This window comes from Aricia agestis, chromosome 7 (assembly GCF_905147365.1).
Source record: "Aricia agestis chromosome 7, ilAriAges1.1, whole genome shotgun sequence".
NCBI classification, from domain to species: Eukaryota; Metazoa; Arthropoda; class Insecta; order Lepidoptera; family Lycaenidae; genus Aricia; species Aricia agestis.
The window spans coordinates 3,474,628-3,491,391 of NC_056412.1; the positions used below are offsets into that span (position 1 = coordinate 3,474,628).

The 16,764-nt window shown below is 39.5% G+C and overlaps 2 protein-coding genes across 2 annotated transcripts in view; one reads left to right on the forward strand and one right to left on the reverse strand.

Moving 5' to 3' along the window:
• Nucleotides 1-12,620, forward strand: part of LOC121728960 — a 45,685-nt gene extending 33,065 nt beyond the window's left edge. Inside the window, exons 11-21 of the mRNA XM_042117319.1 lie at nucleotides 3,731-3,918; nucleotides 4,432-4,608; nucleotides 5,858-6,032; nucleotides 6,599-6,774; nucleotides 7,239-7,306; nucleotides 7,395-7,475; nucleotides 8,051-8,199; nucleotides 10,486-10,633; nucleotides 11,294-11,486; nucleotides 11,922-12,005; nucleotides 12,468-12,620. Coding sequence (XP_041973253.1) covers nucleotides 3,731-3,918; nucleotides 4,432-4,608; nucleotides 5,858-6,032; nucleotides 6,599-6,774; nucleotides 7,239-7,306; nucleotides 7,395-7,475; nucleotides 8,051-8,199; nucleotides 10,486-10,633; nucleotides 11,294-11,486; nucleotides 11,922-12,005; nucleotides 12,468-12,590 — 1,562 coding nt within the window. The 3' untranslated portion in view covers nucleotides 12,591-12,620. The remainder of the gene's footprint in view (nucleotides 1-3,730; nucleotides 3,919-4,431; nucleotides 4,609-5,857; nucleotides 6,033-6,598; nucleotides 6,775-7,238; nucleotides 7,307-7,394; nucleotides 7,476-8,050; nucleotides 8,200-10,485; nucleotides 10,634-11,293; nucleotides 11,487-11,921; nucleotides 12,006-12,467) is intronic.
• A 2,622-nt stretch (nucleotides 12,621-15,242) lies between these two features.
• On the reverse strand, nucleotides 15,243-16,718 carry LOC121728956 (growth arrest and DNA damage-inducible proteins-interacting protein 1). The gene is made up of 3 exons (XM_042117313.1): nucleotides 16,333-16,718; nucleotides 15,823-16,058; nucleotides 15,243-15,510 (listed from the first exon to the last, which is right to left on the reverse strand). Exons 1-3 carry the CDS (start codon nucleotides 16,637-16,639, stop codon nucleotides 15,316-15,318), a joined length of 738 nt encoding a protein of 245 aa, XP_041973247.1. The 5' UTR covers nucleotides 16,640-16,718; the 3' UTR covers nucleotides 15,243-15,315.
• Nucleotides 16,719-16,764: the final 46 nt, after the last annotated feature.

Consider the following 16,764-nt stretch of genomic DNA (forward strand, 5'->3'; position numbering starts at 1 on the left):
TTAGTTAGCATCATAATATAATACATAATACCATCATTTATTTTAGCCATTGAAGCCTAGATTCATGAATTTATTGTAGTTTGTTGTGTACAATTTTCCGACGTTTTGGGTTCTTTGCAGACCCCATGGTCGCGGTAGTTCTGCAAAGTACCCGAAACGTCGGAAAATTGTAAAATGTTAAAATAAACGAGTAAATATCCGTGTAAAATATAGTAATAAAACATAATATTATCTCACCATCGACACCTATACTCATGCATTCTATGTTTTGATAAATGAGTTATTCTTACCCAGTTGAATGTATGCTAGACGTGGATGGAACTTGAACATGGTCCTCTGAACTCATTTTTGTAATTGCTCTGTTCTGCTCGCAAAACGTGGATGGCATTAGGTTAGCATACTCGGGAGTAAGTTCCATTGGTGTTGTAAACGTTGTAATCAATATTATAAACGTTGTAATCAATGTTTTCTTTCTTTGTATATAATTATTATTATTTATTTATACACTATTTTTATTTGAATTTATTCGCCGTCGACACCTATATTAATACATAATAAATTATGTGTAAGTCTCACCCTTCTAAAACTTGAACAGAATTATCTGAACATTTTTTTTTATATTTTGTTGCACAACCATAGCTCGATATCTGTAAGAAACATAATAACATTCTTCTTCATTCTATCTCTTCGGTCTTCAAAAGCAAAAGACAAAGCAAAATACACATTACCATCCTATTTGTTAGGAGTCCCTAAATACTCATTCATACCTACTAAGGAAACAATTGTGTCAAAAAAATATTATAAGTACCGATACCCAGTCACGTGTACGGTGACCCTTATTTCTACTCATTCATACCTACTGAGGAAAAAAATAGTCTAAAACAAGATAATACCGATACCGATACCAGCATAGCTAGCACAAGCACGTAGACAAACGAAAGAAACTAAATTTTGACAGTTTTACCGGAAAAACACTGGAGAAAAAGTTTCTTTCGTATCTCGATATCTTCCGCTTTTGAAAATCTATAAGTCAAGCATGACGAACCGCTTTTGACATTTAGTTTCTTGATTATTTTTTTATTTTTATTATGGCACTCAGGCGCGGTCGCAGCCTGAAATTTTGGGGTTTTTTTATCTGCACCCTCGGACGTTTCTGGGTTCACAGCAGCTGTCTAAGGTCGGACGAAGTGGTGGCTAGGGGATAGCTAGAAATTTCCTTTTATTATTTAGCAAGATTTTGAGATTTTTCAATTTTACCTTAGATTTTGGGGGCAGTCATGTCCCCTGTGATACCCCCCCCCCCCCCCCTTCGGACCGCGCCTGATAGCACTTGGCTATAAAACCATGGCTAGTGTCGAGTAAATGGCAGCAAATTAAAAAAAAACGATGTATAGCAACCCCGTCTATAGCCGGAATTATAGTTTTGATCTACAAACTACAAATAATAAAGTTACTTAGTTTTTATTTTTCGTATTTCGTAGATCAAAACTATAATTCCGGCTATAGACAGGGTTGCTGCACGTCGATTTTTTGAATTTGCCGCCATTTACTCGACACTGGCCATGGTTTTATAGCCGAGGTGCCATAATTAAAAAAAAGAACCAAGAAACTAAATGTCAAAAAAAAATAATTGCCGTTGCTTTAATGGTTGCTATGGAAAGAGTTTCTTGTCTTTGTCCACTGAAACTCAAGTCGATGGGTGGTGCCATGCTCGGGAATAAGATATGTAGACATGGGAAAGAAACTGCCATTACTTTCTTCCGAAGAATCGACTGCGAAACCCCGTGCTAGCTACGCAGATCAAGTGTGCGGTGATGCTTATTCTTATTTCTACTAATTCATGCCTACAGAGGAAAAGAATAGTCAAAACAAGATACCCAATACCCATACCGGTACCCGGTCAAATATGCGGTGACCCTTATTCTTATGCCTACTGAGGAAAAAAATAACGTCAAAAAAAAAGATAATACCGATACTCAGTCAAGTGTACGGTGACCCTTATTTCTACTCATTCATACCTACTGAGGAAAAAAATAGTCTAAAACAAGATAATACCGATACCGATACCAGATCAAGTGTGCGGTGATGCTTATTCTTATTTCTACTAATTCATGCCTACAGAGGAAAAGAATAGTCAAAACAAGATACCCAATACCCATACCGGTACCCGGTCAAATATGCGGTGACCCTTATTCTTATGCCTACTGAGGAAAAAAATAACGTCAAAAAAAAAGATAATACCGATACTCAGTCAAGTGTACGGTGACCCTTATTTCTACTCATTCGTATCTAATGAGGAAAAAAACTAACTAAAAAAAGATAATACTGATAAGTGCTCTGTTATTTTGAGTTATTCTTCTTTTCCGCAAAAGGGATATTTTTTTTTCCTCTGCAGTTTTTATTTCCCATTTTCACATCAAAGTCTCGTAAAGAGCGGGTCGACGAGTAGTACGTGTCTACTTGCGACGAGGCTCCGCGGCCGACTGAATCGCCACCCCGCATCCCCGCCGCGCTCATACAGTGCGAGCGTTATAGGTATTATTTTAATTTAAATGACTAACTATCATTTTAGTGAAAACCATAAATACTACCTTATGGGATTTGATAAAAGGTTTATGAAAACATAATTTTTTTACTAGAATTGTATCTAAATTCGCCGTAAAATCGAAAAATTGCAATAAAATGGCAATTTATGATGATTTTCACGATTTTTTTCTATCGAGGCAAATTACTATAATCGTGTTTCGAAGAATATAACGTTATTAGGCATATCTTCACCCTTACGCCGGTATGAATAACATTGTATAAATTTTAGCGGTTGATATCTAAAAACAGGTTCAAAGATACCCTAGATCGCGATATTATACGCTTCTGGCCCTACCACTTCATCTTAATGTAAAACACGTCGCGCCCCACGTCGCAGACAATACGTGTTTAGTGTTTTAGTGTTAGTGTTAGTTTTTAGTATAATTGTATGTAAGTTAGTCTATAAGGTATTTATAATATGGGGCAAGATGCCTGAGTTATATAAATAAATAAAAAATAAAAAAATATTGTAGTGTCATCCAGAAGATGTCACACACCTCAAAGGTTTTATTCAGATATATAAACTACGTAATTATAATTCATTTACAATGTCGAAATTTAAAAAATATTTATTTGTTAAACTTCAAATTTTGAAAACGTCAGAAACTTTTCGAGTACGTCCATTTATGTTTGCTAATTTTTGTTTAAAATAATATATTTAATTCAATACAAATTCGTGCAAATCGATGCTTATAATTTATTTTTATGTGTTAATTATACTTTGACAATGGTCGGTAAGGGTGAAGTAAAAAGTAGTCGTATTTTCCAACAATGCTATGTCAAATGTTGCAAGTTACAAAATTTGACTCCGCAAAATATTGTTCTGTCCTCTTCGAACGGCAAAGCTCTGGATTTCTGTGTGGATCGAATCAAATACATCGATTGGCCGCCCATATTGAATGCCTTGAGTTGTGACTTGAGCTTACATTCTATCTCTATAAAATGTCGGCAACAGGTCAAAACTGGTGCGTTTCTATTATAATTTATAATTACGTTTACATATTATGTGTCACGAAATCAGTTAAATTAGCTAATGAGTTTAAAACGCTCAAAAAATAGTCACATCACCGTTAATTTTCAAATATTTAAAAAATAACTGTCGCTGTCGTTAAAAGTCGTTGAATATTTACACTGTATCGTTTAGTTTTAGAACAAATCGATTGCGAAAGATTAGCGAAAACTGTAACTAAGCGAGCAGTCATACTAACAAACTTCATGCTGAATAATTTAATCGAAGCACTATCAGAACTTTTGCGGAATTCTACATTACTCGAGTCACTGCTGCTAGAGGGACTACCCTTGAAAATTCCATACCTAAATCCTCTATGTGACGTACGTATAATAAATTGTCGTATTTGAAGTAACAGTTAAATGCATCGCACATTTGTCAGCACTCCGCAGTCAGCACCGTACGCGTACGCGTCGAACCAACGCAAAGTACACGAAATGCGGCGCGTGCGGATGAATGTGCGAGGCTTCACATCATTTCATACAACGAATTCTAAAATGCGCGTTTGCGGCGCCTGCGTGCTGATAAAGTACCTATGTGTGACTGTGAGCACCTTTAAGCCCAATTTCTGTGTTTTTGACACGAGTTTATATCTTTTCACTAGCGCATCTGATTGGATACCTAACATTAAAAAATTAAGAAACAAAAGTAAAGCTTCTGTCTCCGATAAAGGCCCTGTGCCAAAGAGAGACTTACACACATACATAGGTAGAAGTACTTAATTAAAAAATCATCAAGGACAAAACTTCTCAAAATTAAAGTTGTCTTGAGAAATATCTAAACGGTTTTCCTGGATAAGTTACACCAGAGCTTGTGAAAAGTAATTAAAATTGCAGGCAATATTAGCGAATAGCTCGCTCCAACACCTGTTCTTGCCCCGTTGTCTGATCGGTGACGCTGGTTGCATGGCCCTGTGCAAGATGGTGAGGTGTCTCCCCAACATTTTGACCTTGGACCTGAGTGAATGCGACCTCACGCCGCTCGGGGCTGGATATATCGCGGAACTTATTAGAGTACGTAGATTTTTGTTGGTTTCTTAGCGTATACGCTAGCAGCTAGCCAGCTGCCAGATAGGTAGCCAGTAGTACCTAAGTAACCAGTTGGTAGCCAGGTTGTCTGGCAGAAACTGCTCTTAGCAGTAAGACCGCCTATTTGCACTTTAGTTTTGCTATATTGTGTTTTTATTGAGTTTAAGTTTAGCTGTAAGTTGTACAAATAAATAATTTTCTATTCTATTCTATTCTAAGAAGGCCGAGTAACACTCCGAGATGTTGCCCAGTTCGAAGACACATAGATAAACAGTAATATATTTGTAGGAAACTGCTGTAAAATTATTCACTTTTATGATTTTAGGCGACGTGACACGAGGCGAAACGAAGGGCAACTTTATCGCATCAGGCTATCAGCTTAAGGGGGGTATTACATTATCATTTAAGTATATATGATCATTTCTATGATCATATATAGGATCCAATATATATGATCATTTGATCATATCTGTATATTACATTATCATATTTCATTGATCCAATTTACGTCATATTATGTGGTTTTAATAGCCAATGAAGAGCGCTAACGCTGACAGGTATTGACGTCAGGGTTACTAGATCTCAGGGAATTCGATTTGTCAAAAGACATCGTCATATTTAATATGGTTTGTTTTTTGTTATTTCAGCAAGATTATCCAAGTATATAATTAGAAAAATAATTACATTACATTATTTGAAACATTAACGAACAAGAAATTAAAAACTCTTTTTTATATTAAATAACTGGCAACACCTACTTCTATGACCGTATTGGATCCAATCTCTCAGCAAATGTCAAAAATCTTTGATCAAGGAAGAAATTAATCATATGTCTATATTACATTATCCAATATCATTGACTCAATGATCTCGGATCCAATATATATGATAATCTAATATCCCCCTAATACATGAGTCATGCCTACCGAACTATTAAACTATTCAAAAATACTCTTTTTCGTTGCATCGCGTCGGCTCCACGACTTCTACCATCTAGAGCGCTTACAGACGAACGGCACTTGTCGACGCGTGCCGCCGACTTCCGTCGACAAGTGCCGTTCGTCTGTAAGAAGCCTAACATGGGTAATGGACATTCGTCAAGAAAACATAATTGTAATGTTAGTCTAGCGAAGCGAAGGTTTTAATTGTTAAAAAATGTAGAGCTTCTATTTTAGGTACCTAATTATTTTCCAGACATAACGAGTACTGACTACTATAAGTACCTTCTTTTCAGTACCAGAAATTACACAGGTACAGCGAGAACTGGATCCACACGTTGCGCTACCGGCTGCCTGAGCTGGACACCATGGCTGGTCTGCGGCGGCTCACCCTGTGCGGTAATACACAGCTGGGTGACACGGGCGTCGCCAAGTTATTCGACGAGTTGGCCGACGACCTGTGGATCAAAGGTGAGGGACGCTTCAAGTTGATGCGTTTATCAGCACGCACGCGAAACGCGCCGCATTTTATAGAATTCGTTGTATAATTTCTCTATGGTTGTATGAAATTATGTAATCCCTCGCATATTCTCCCGGGTGCCGTACGCTCCGCATTTTGACGCATAGGCATGCGTACAGCACCTCCCTCCTCTCTCACACTGCCTATGCGTACACTCGCATGCAAGAACCTGCAAACACCGCCACCTCACAAGCAATAATGTTAGCAAATTTGTGCCAGGCCTCTCACCACCATGCAAGTTGAAAACCTTAATGACTCTACGAACAACGTCCGTTAAGTTGTTCGTAGAGTTAACATCCTGAGGATGCTCCATTGTTGGGGCGAAACGCGCGTCGAGGTGGTATGTTCGGCTGTGGATATTTTTTTCTGATTTCGAGTGAATTCAGAATTTATTGTAATTGAAACATATTTAGTCTCAATGGATACAGATAATATATTATATTTCAATTACAACATGATTTTTATTGTTAGAAATTTCTTAGCCCGTGAAAAAGTCAGAGGGTTTTTTCCCCTTCAGCCTTAGACGTCCAAAACTGCGGCATAACGGAGGCGGGGGGAGCGGCTGCGATCCACATGATGAAGTCCAACACCACGCTGGTCGTCCTCGACCTCAGATACAATCAGATCAGCACCGAATGTCACGCGAAGCTACGCCAGGCGGTGCGACATAATGAACAAGGGCATGCCAACCAGGTATTAAATGTTGACATGTTAAGGCTTACGCGTACCGATCCTCGCGGCAAGCGAACGCGACCGACAAGAATTTCAATGAAATGCCACTTTATGAACTAGGTTACTAGGTATATTATGGTATATTCTACCAACCCATATTATGTCGCCGCTGCTTTGTAGTGGCGTAGAGCAAAGTGAAGCATAACCTTACCTAGGACCTTAGTCATAAAATGGCATTTTGGATCGGAAAGTCACCCCTTTTGTGAATCGATTATCGGTTCCTATTCGGTACTAATGCAGGCACAATTTTAACACTAACGCAGTGGCGTCAAAGAGTTTGAAGTAGAGACTGCTCTACATAAAGAAAAAGAAAAGCTTACAGTTTAAAGCTTAGTTAGACATGACTCCAGTTAGACATCATAGTCTGTGTCAATAATATAAAATATTATGTTTATAAGTTTTTAAAATTTTGAAGTATTTTACAGTATCAGTGGCTGGGGAACATGAGCAGCGGCTCAAGTGACGGCAGATGTGTATCCAGACAAGTTTCAAAGTAAGTCCGATAGATGTGTAAAACAATAATGATTCTAGATATTTTTCATTACAATCATGTTGTTCTCAACTTTCTATTATTATTTTAGAACAAAGATTGAACGAGCATCTTCAAAAGTGAGGAACGTACCTAAACATAACACAAAGCCAAGTGGCGTGAAGAAAGAAAGGTACCTACCTACATATTTATAGTACCTTTGTAATTAGTGCAATATTTTCTCGCTAGAGGCAGCATCAGCATAGACAGTAAACAAAAAGTATTGTTCGACGTTTGACAACACTGGCGGGGCAAGACCTAAAGATGTGGGCAAGATATATCTTACGATGCCCCCTGATGGACAACAAGAGCACGGACTTGTTGACAGAAAATATTGTTTGATACTTACTCAAATTTTCACTGCGAATAAGATATTGGTGCTATGCTTCTGCCTTTTGCCCGCCCTCCTTTTTCCATCACTTTCTTCATCCTTTTTCCATTAAAAAATTCCTCAAAATCCATATAACAAACTAAGACTGGGTTGCACCAACTAACTTTAACTTTAACCTTAACTATAACCGGAAAAATTGACAGATGTCGTATGAGAATATGGGGTGTTTGGACGCCATATTTAACTTTAACTTTACCCACGCCTCTGGTGCAACCCAGTCTATTGGTATTATTATATAATATGGATAACAAGGTTAATAATTCAACCTTATCAAGGTATTCGTGTTCAATTAGTTTTATACGTCATCTTGAATACAGGGACTACAGCGAAGTGCTAGAAGAGAAGTTACAGGAGGAGACTTCTCACCGGAAACAGCTGGAAGAGCTCAACATCCAGCTCGTTGAACAGATGAAGAGGCAGAAACAGCACCAGATACAGTTGTGGGCGAACGCCGCTACATCCTCAGGTATTAAATCTAGCAGGAATAAACACTCTTGCTCACTTTTTCAACTGGTTGTTCAGGGAAAAGAATCGCATTCTCTCATGAGATTTTTGGGGAGTAGCGGATTTTAATATGAACAATACCTGTCAAGCTGTATGTCGCAGCCTGCACAGGTAGACGTCATATACACCGATTACAGCAAGTGTTTCGACCGCCTCGATCACACTGTCCTACTCCACAAGTTGTCAGCTATCGGCATAAGGGGGGATCTGTACAGATGGTTCACCTCCTACGTACACAACAGATGCCAGACGGTAGTACTTAATGGTTACTCATCCAGATGCTCTTATATTCCTTCGGGAATACCTCAAGGATCTCTCTTGGGACCCTTATTGTTTAATATTTTTATAAACGATGTGTCTTCTGCCTTCTCTTTCTGCACAGTGCTTCTATTCGCCGACGATATGAAGATACTATGTCTAGTGAGAAATATAGATGATGCCGAAAAAATTCAAAAAGATCTTGATAATTTTTACCGCTATTGTGTCATCAACAAATTAGATTTGAATGTGTCGAAATGTTACGTATGTTCCTTCACCCGTAAATCTAATATTATAGAATATCCCTACAAACTACGCGATACTAGGTACCATAGCGAGAGTAAACACTGTCAGGGACCTAGGTGTCATCTTTGATTCCAAACTTCTATTCGACTCGCACATCGACCACATAATTAAAAAAGCTCGCAAAGCCTTAGGATTCATATTTAGACTCTCCTCTGATTTTGCGCGCATTAAAACAATTAAAATACTTTATTGTGCATTCGTTCGTAGTCATTTGGAATACTGCTCGCCCGTATGGAACCCCAACTACGCTACCTACATTGATAGAATTGAGAATATTCAAAAAAAGTTTTTAAAATTCATACAGTTTAAGTCAAATACCCACCTACCTAACTATATCGAAAGATGCAAAAAATTTCACATCTTGCCTCTCGCCGAACGAAGAAACATTGCCGACTTGTCGTTGCTCTTCAAAATATTCAGTGGTTCAATTGATTGCCCGGAACTAGTCAGTAAATTTGAGCTCAAAATACCCTCCGGCTCTCTTAGAAGACGTCAACTCCTACACGTTCCATATGCCCCTACCACCTACCGGCAAAATGCGTACATCGTGCGAGCTAGCAAAGCGTACAATACAGCGTCTCAAAGTACCGACGTAGATCTATTTAATACTAATATTAGAAGTCTCAGAAAAGTGTTAACAGACCATTTCTTTAATACTACTGACAAAAGCTAATTTAGTTTATGATAATAATTTGCACATTACTGATACATGATGATCCAAGTTTAGGCTATTATTTTTATTGTTGTCTTTCTTTTTCATTCTTTTATATATAATATGATACTAATATCATATATTCACCACAGTGTGTCAATTTGACGTCAACCAAATGTATGTACAATCTAAACAAATACCTAGTCGCGAAAACTTTTAATTGGCATTTGTATTGTTACACTTGAATTCTACCTTTGTACTAGCTGTAAGTTTTCCTTTAAAATAAAATAAAATAAAATAAAATACCTAAATAGAAGTAAAAGACACACTGTAATTGTATAGAAATTACTTTTGAAGTCTCTTTTGAACGCGCATGATTCTTATGCCCGTAAAATCGCGGTGCGCTGCGAGTTGCGACAGAGCGTGCACGTTGCGCCGCTCTCAGCTTCCGGAGGCAGTAGCCTTACGGAGTTTCTATAATAATATGATAGTGGTTCTTAATATTATGTCGTTAGCAAATAGCATAGTGCTCTTACCAGAGGTAAAATAACTCTCTGCATCCTCTATCGGTTGTATCAAGGGGAGTGCTCTGAGGAATTGTTCGGAATCATACCACCTGCAACTTTTCGCCATCGTCCCACGCGAAAAATATACCTACCATCCTCATCACCTTGATGAGTGGCAGTCTTCTACCGTGCGTTTCTCGCGTAACTTTCTGCCGCGCACTGTAAAACTCTGAAACAAACTGTCACTAGCAGTATTTCCGGACCACAGATCCGATTCCGGACCTATACGACCTGCAAGAAAATAGCGTATTCCCTCTTAAATGGCCGGCAACGCACCTGCAGCTCTTCTGATGTTGCGAGTGTCCATGGGCGACGGTAGTTAATTTCCATCAGGCGACCCGTTTGCTCGTTTGTCCCCTTATTTCATAAAAAAAATCAAAAAATAAAACTAACGGACTACAAACTAGTACAAACTAATCATAGTATACTGTACAAGACATAAGTAATATTTTGTTTATTATTCAAGGTTCGGAGCAGTCGTTCCAAGCCAGCTCCCATTCGGAGGCGACCAGCAGTTCGTCCAACTCGGTGACGATAGACCAGCAAACTCTCGAGTACATACAGCGCACCTTCCGCGATATTTACGCGTTCATCAAGAACAACCAGTGCCATGGGTGAGCTTTAGCATCCTTCCACCGACGCCGCGCATCGCAAAAATCTGCGAAAAAGATAAAGAGCGAGATGTAACATGACGCATTTCCTTGTGACGGGCCAGAGTCCAGACAATGAATCTACCAGCCGCTGTTTGGCAGATTGCAGCGTCGGTGTACTAAAGGCGTTAAGGTTGACATTAACAGTTCGCCGGCGACCGCCGTCTGTCAGTTAACCGAAAAATATAAAAGATTCAAAGTGCGCCTGACGATTTTACGTCAACAGTCAATGACCAGAGCCTGCAGGCGGACTGTTAATGGGACCCCTTATTAAGGTTGCTTGCACACGACCACGACTCGAGACCGAAACAATCTCTCCTTGTAGTGCGATAAGATTGCGAGCTTAGAGCACCGTAATATGCTTTGTGCCGTTAAGTGACGTCACAGCTTCCCACCGGTGCATAGGTATATGCATATTATATGCTTTACCTATGCACCGGTCGGAAGGCTACCTTGGCTGGCTACAGCCTCCTAAAGACAAGAATGGCGTCACAAATAACGCATATAAGACGTTGACGACCATGATGACAAAGTCGACCAATTTTTGGTGACTATAATAAAACTCTCTCCTTAAAGCGAATGTTATATTTTATATAAATGATATAACTACTCTTTATTCAACAGACAATGTCTCGATGCAAAACTGGAAAGAAAGCAGGAAGCTGTCGACAGCGAAAGAGACGTAGCTTTAGACAAGATCCTAATGTCGCCAAAACGAGCACAAAGTCAAGTTGAAGTCGCTGGAAAGTTGAAGACTAGGAAGAGTACGAAGTCGGCGCATCTGCTCGGCCGTCTGAACCCCTTGAAGGAGGAATTGGTGAGGAGAAACATCCACACAAGCTACGTAGAACGAATGATAACGATCTACGTTATCATTCGTTGCACGTAGCTTGTGTTTTTGTGCTTACAATATTATATGGCTTAATATGTGTGGCATCTACATAGCATTACTACCCGTATTTGGCGCTATGTATCAGAACTATCAGAGAAATGGATCCATACCCAGATAGCTGATTTATATGTACACTTTGGTCGGGACTAGCATTGGCTTGACATAACCCAACAAAATAATGTCGATCTGATGTTTGCCTGTGATCTTCTATAATTATGTACCCATTTACCCAACGATACCCACACGTAGCTTGCGCAGAAGTTCTCAGAGGTTTGAAGGCATTGTAAAATTCTTCCAGCCTATAAGCTATCAAGGTTTTTATTAAAATTAATTTTTAATTTAAATTACATGAAATTTCAGAGACCAGAAATGTTAGAGCGCAACATCGGGGACGTGAAAGATTCTTGCGAAATAAAAGAGATTGAGCAGAATGACTCCAAGAAGGTAAATACCGAAAAAATACTGCTATAAACATTATGTGAATGTGCCTTTAATGTTATTATTTTGTATCGTTTGAACGCACGAACGAACCTGAAGTTCTTTTTGGTGCATAGTTCATTCAAGGCTATTTATAAAGGGTTTTATAATCTCCGACAACAAAAAAGGGGTGTTATAGGTTTGACGTGTCTTTCTGTCTGTCCCTACAGGCATCATAGCATCCAAAGGGATGGACCGATTTTGATCAATTTTTTTTCGGAATGCGGACATTATAGAGGGTGTTTTTAACAATAGGTAGTTAATCATCATTGGAGTGCTGAAAAAATTGCATTCATCCATTTCATGAAAGGTTGTAAGCAACTTCCAGTGATTTGATCAATTCAATATTTTGCATTCGCCTTGCACTTAATAGACCATCGATCGAGGGTTGTTTTTTTTTTTCATTTATAGCTTACCAATAATTTACAGGACTCGCACAAAGAGGGTCTCGTATTCTCCTTGGGTAACCTGAGCGACTCATCAGATACTCTGGTGTGCTCCCCCGCACCTAATCCCAGGTTGGCTCTTTTCTCCTCCTCAGATGAAGATTGATTTGTAACAATAAATTAATAAAATAAAGTTTTTCATGTTTCTAAATTGTTTTCATTCATCACAGCCAAATATTCTTTGTAATCATCAAAATGTTTTAACTTTTAATCTAATTACCCCGCTAGAGTTAATTTACTTTCTCACTTTTTGCCATCAGATTCTGGTAGACCTATATTTGTGATCGAATCTCGTAAACAACTTAAAGTGAAAAGAAACAAAAACATACTTTGAGGAATATTTAAGAATGAAATTGCCTTGCGGTCAAATTGACTGCCTTGGTCTTTCTAGTGTTAAACGAAACCTCTCCATCTCTCCCACTCCGACACGCCTCGACTCTGTCAAAGCGCGCTACTAGTTTCATAAAGATGGCGCACTTAAGTCCCGTTTCCATTTTTTACCGGATGCGACACGACCAATCCGGACAGTCGCGCGTCCTCGTGCGTTGCGTGGCTCATGGTTTACTCTTCATTATCAGCAAAACAGACATAGCAATTGCTAATATCCGCTCGGGCATTATTCCTGACATATTATGCGAAATAAGTGAAATCTTTAGCAGGGAAACAAAGAGTGGTCTGCGGCCCCGTATTTCTTGAGGCAAATGCTGACTGGACACACTAGGTCCTTTTATCCCATACTGCGGACCGGGCATACTAGGCCCTTTCATCCAACTACCATTACCAAGACATACCTGTCTGTACTGGGCGTAGCGCCCAGGCACTTTCAAGTTTCATCTAGTAACCAATGTATGAAACAAAACTCAGCTGGCCCGGGCGCGAAGCCACTACAACCAGAAGAAACCAAGACTCAGCTGGCCCGGGCGCGAAGCCACTACAACCAAGAGTAACGAAAACTCCACTGGCCCGGGCGCGAAGCCAATATAACCAGGAGTAACCAAAACTCCACTCGCCCGGGCGCGAAGCCACTACAACCAGGAGTGACCAAAACTCCACTGGCCCGGGCGCGAAGCCACTACAACCAGGAGTAACCAAAACAATGCGGATGGGGCGTAGTAGGTTCACCTACATACCACGGCCTGGTAAGTGCCCAGTGCCCTCGTAAATATTATAGTGCACGGCATGCGCGCGGCCTGCTGGTACTTGGCCACGCACTCAGTGCGCTTTGATTATCTGATAATTGATATCCAGCTAAAGTCTTAAAAACTAGGCCTTTACATTCGTTGTGGATGATTTATACAGTATTTTTCAGAGCGAAGTAACCACTCCTCAAATATAGTGCCTGGGACAAGATTTTTTTAAATGTCCGTATGGGTTGCCCAAGCTCAAGCGCATACGGCATTCTCTCATCATAGTCGGCCTAGTCCAGAGGAAAGAACTAGTCAATACGTCTGGGACCAACTATGTGCGGGTTTCCTCACGATGTTTTCCTTCACCGTACTTCGAGCGTCCGTATTATGTACTTGAGATCAGAAAATGTCTCATAGGTACACGCCGCCACCCCGGTTCGAACCTGCACACTCTAGGAGTGCGAACCGAAGGTCTGCCCATTAGACCACGGACGCTCAAGTCTAAAGGTACGCGCATAGTTTGTCGGCGCGTGCCGGGGCGGATCGGGGTTCAGCGCAGCGCAAAATGCGCTATAGCACACTATATTGCTCTGTGCTATGTGCTCACTCCTTATAGAAGCGGTTAACGTGTGTGTTCGAGACTGCCGACTGGTAGGTAGCGTTTCTACACTAGAAAGTAGAAACATCCGTCACTTCATTGTCGCAGTCTGAACCACTGACCTCCATTATACAAGTACGCTGTATAATGGAGGTCAGTGGTCCGAACAAAAAAACGATGGAATAAGACAATTTTTTTTGGCATGGGTCAATAATAGCTACCGCCAGATTACGGCAATACGAATTTACATGGAAAAAAACTGAGATTGCATAATATTATAGTATACCCTGTACTTCTAATAAACGGACAAGTTGAACCGTTGTCAAATAAAAATGGAATGGTCTCACCTGAGGTCTCACCAGTTATTATTGTTATTATACCTCGCGTCTTGCGCTCGCACACGTGATCCTCCTCAACGATCGCTCGCTTAGGGCGCGTTCAGACGTGCGCGTGTTCTGCGCTTACGGTTTTTGTTATCAATGCAATTGGTGCAGATTCTCCTCAGAATTCAGATTGAATTAGCCCTTCGATCCCACTTCTGATAAAGGGACATTACTATTATCCGGGTAGGTCCTCATCGTAAAGTGCTGGTACGAGACAGTGGCATGGGAAGACAGGCGTACCACCTTATAATCTCTCTATTATAATTCTTATTGAGTTTCCATCATTCATCAAACACTAACATGCTCCACAATACTCGTCAAAAAAGTGTACCTTAGGTACACATTTCAATACATTTGCAATATTTAGGTGACCTTGAGCGGTACCATACTAGGCTGACATTACATGACAGATCAAAAGGAACCAAATTTAAAACAGTAATAGTATGGGAGTTATGATTCCTTAGTTTTTATTATTCGTAGCATTAACCCATCAATCGTGGAAAAACGAGCCACAATAGAATTTCTATTGTGTCTCGGTCACAACCGTATGGGGCTTGATGAATTGTTTAAGTAATTAACGTTTCACTCTTTTTTGTGTTTGTTCCACTCTCAACAAATTCAGTCACACAACACATCCCAAGGAATAAACAATTGTTTCAGTGAGCCTAATTTATTTTCATAACACAACTAATTCTCAAACTACTTTTAAAATAGATGATAATATTATTTAACTTCTGCACTCTGCTGCTGGAGTTTGGCGATCATTAATTTTTCTTTTTCCTCTCGTTTGGCTAATTTCTCTTGTTTCTTTTGCTCCTTTTCTCTCTTTGCCAGCATCTCTTGGAATCTCTCATCTCTGGGATCAAGGGTGAAGCCAAAGTGCCTTCTTACTTCCTCCACTAAGCGCTCTTTCTTTAGCTGAAATGGAATAAAAAATTATATCAGCATTGATACACTTACTTAGATAAAATCTTATTTAATTATAGGAGATTAGAATCCATCCATACTAATATTATAAATGCGAAAGTGTGTCTGTCTGTCTGTTACCTATTCACGCCCAAACCACTTAACCGATTTTGCTGAAATTTAGCATGGAGATACTTTGAGTCCCGGGAAAGGACATAGGATACTTTATGCCCAGGAAACATGTACAGTTCCGCCGCGATAAACGAGTTTTGGCGCAACGGAGTTGCGGCCGTCATCTAATGAATACAATAAATGACAATTTACCTTAGCAGCTTTAACTTCAGCTTCCTTTTTAGCTATTCTTTCATGCAAATCTTTCTTCCAGGCATCCAACTTGGCGAACTTTTCGGCAACTTCACGGTCACGCTGAAGGATTCTCAATTTTTCTTCTTTCCTCCTCTGTGCTGCACTTTCCATCACCTCCTTTATAGTATAAGGGAATGCAACTGTTTCATATTCAATTCTTTCTTGTATTTCTTGTTTTGTTGGCCAGCACAAACCTTAAAATGAGGATTCATTATTAATTTTAATGATGTTAATGTAAATTAAATTTAATTAATGTTTATTTGACTCTGTAGGACATGCAATTAAATCTTAACAGTTAACACCTCCATTGTGGGCATCGCAGACACAATAGATTTTCAATTACTAAGCGGCAGCTGACTGCCGCTTGGGTTGGTTGATAGGTTGCTGCCCCACCCTAAGCCCAAGTCTGGATACTCCCATGAAGACAACTATTACTTTTCAGATTAGTCAGTCTTAAATATTACTTACTAGGATTAACACCACTTGCGATTCCATATTTTCCATACATTTTTCTATGGTATTTTACTGTTAAGTGTGCTAAGCAGTGCGGTTCCTCATAAGGTCGTTTGTCATTCATCAAGTTATAATGGGCTTTAGACAAACCAGACTTATTCCGCTTCTTTTGTATTTCAGCCTCTTTAGCTTGCGCATCTTCTGTATCATCTATGATGAAAGTTGGCTCATTTGGCTCGACTTCTGGCACTGTAGTTGAGAAACGACACACACTGCTCATTAAATTACTTCTGAGAAAGTTATTTCTTACACATATATTCATGGTGCAAATACGTAATTCCTATTGGAATTTCAAAATTTGATAAACTTCTGATTTTCTTATTTTGTCACGAAAATTTAGGTTATTTTACATTTTTAAGTCAACAGTCAACACAAATATTGACGTTT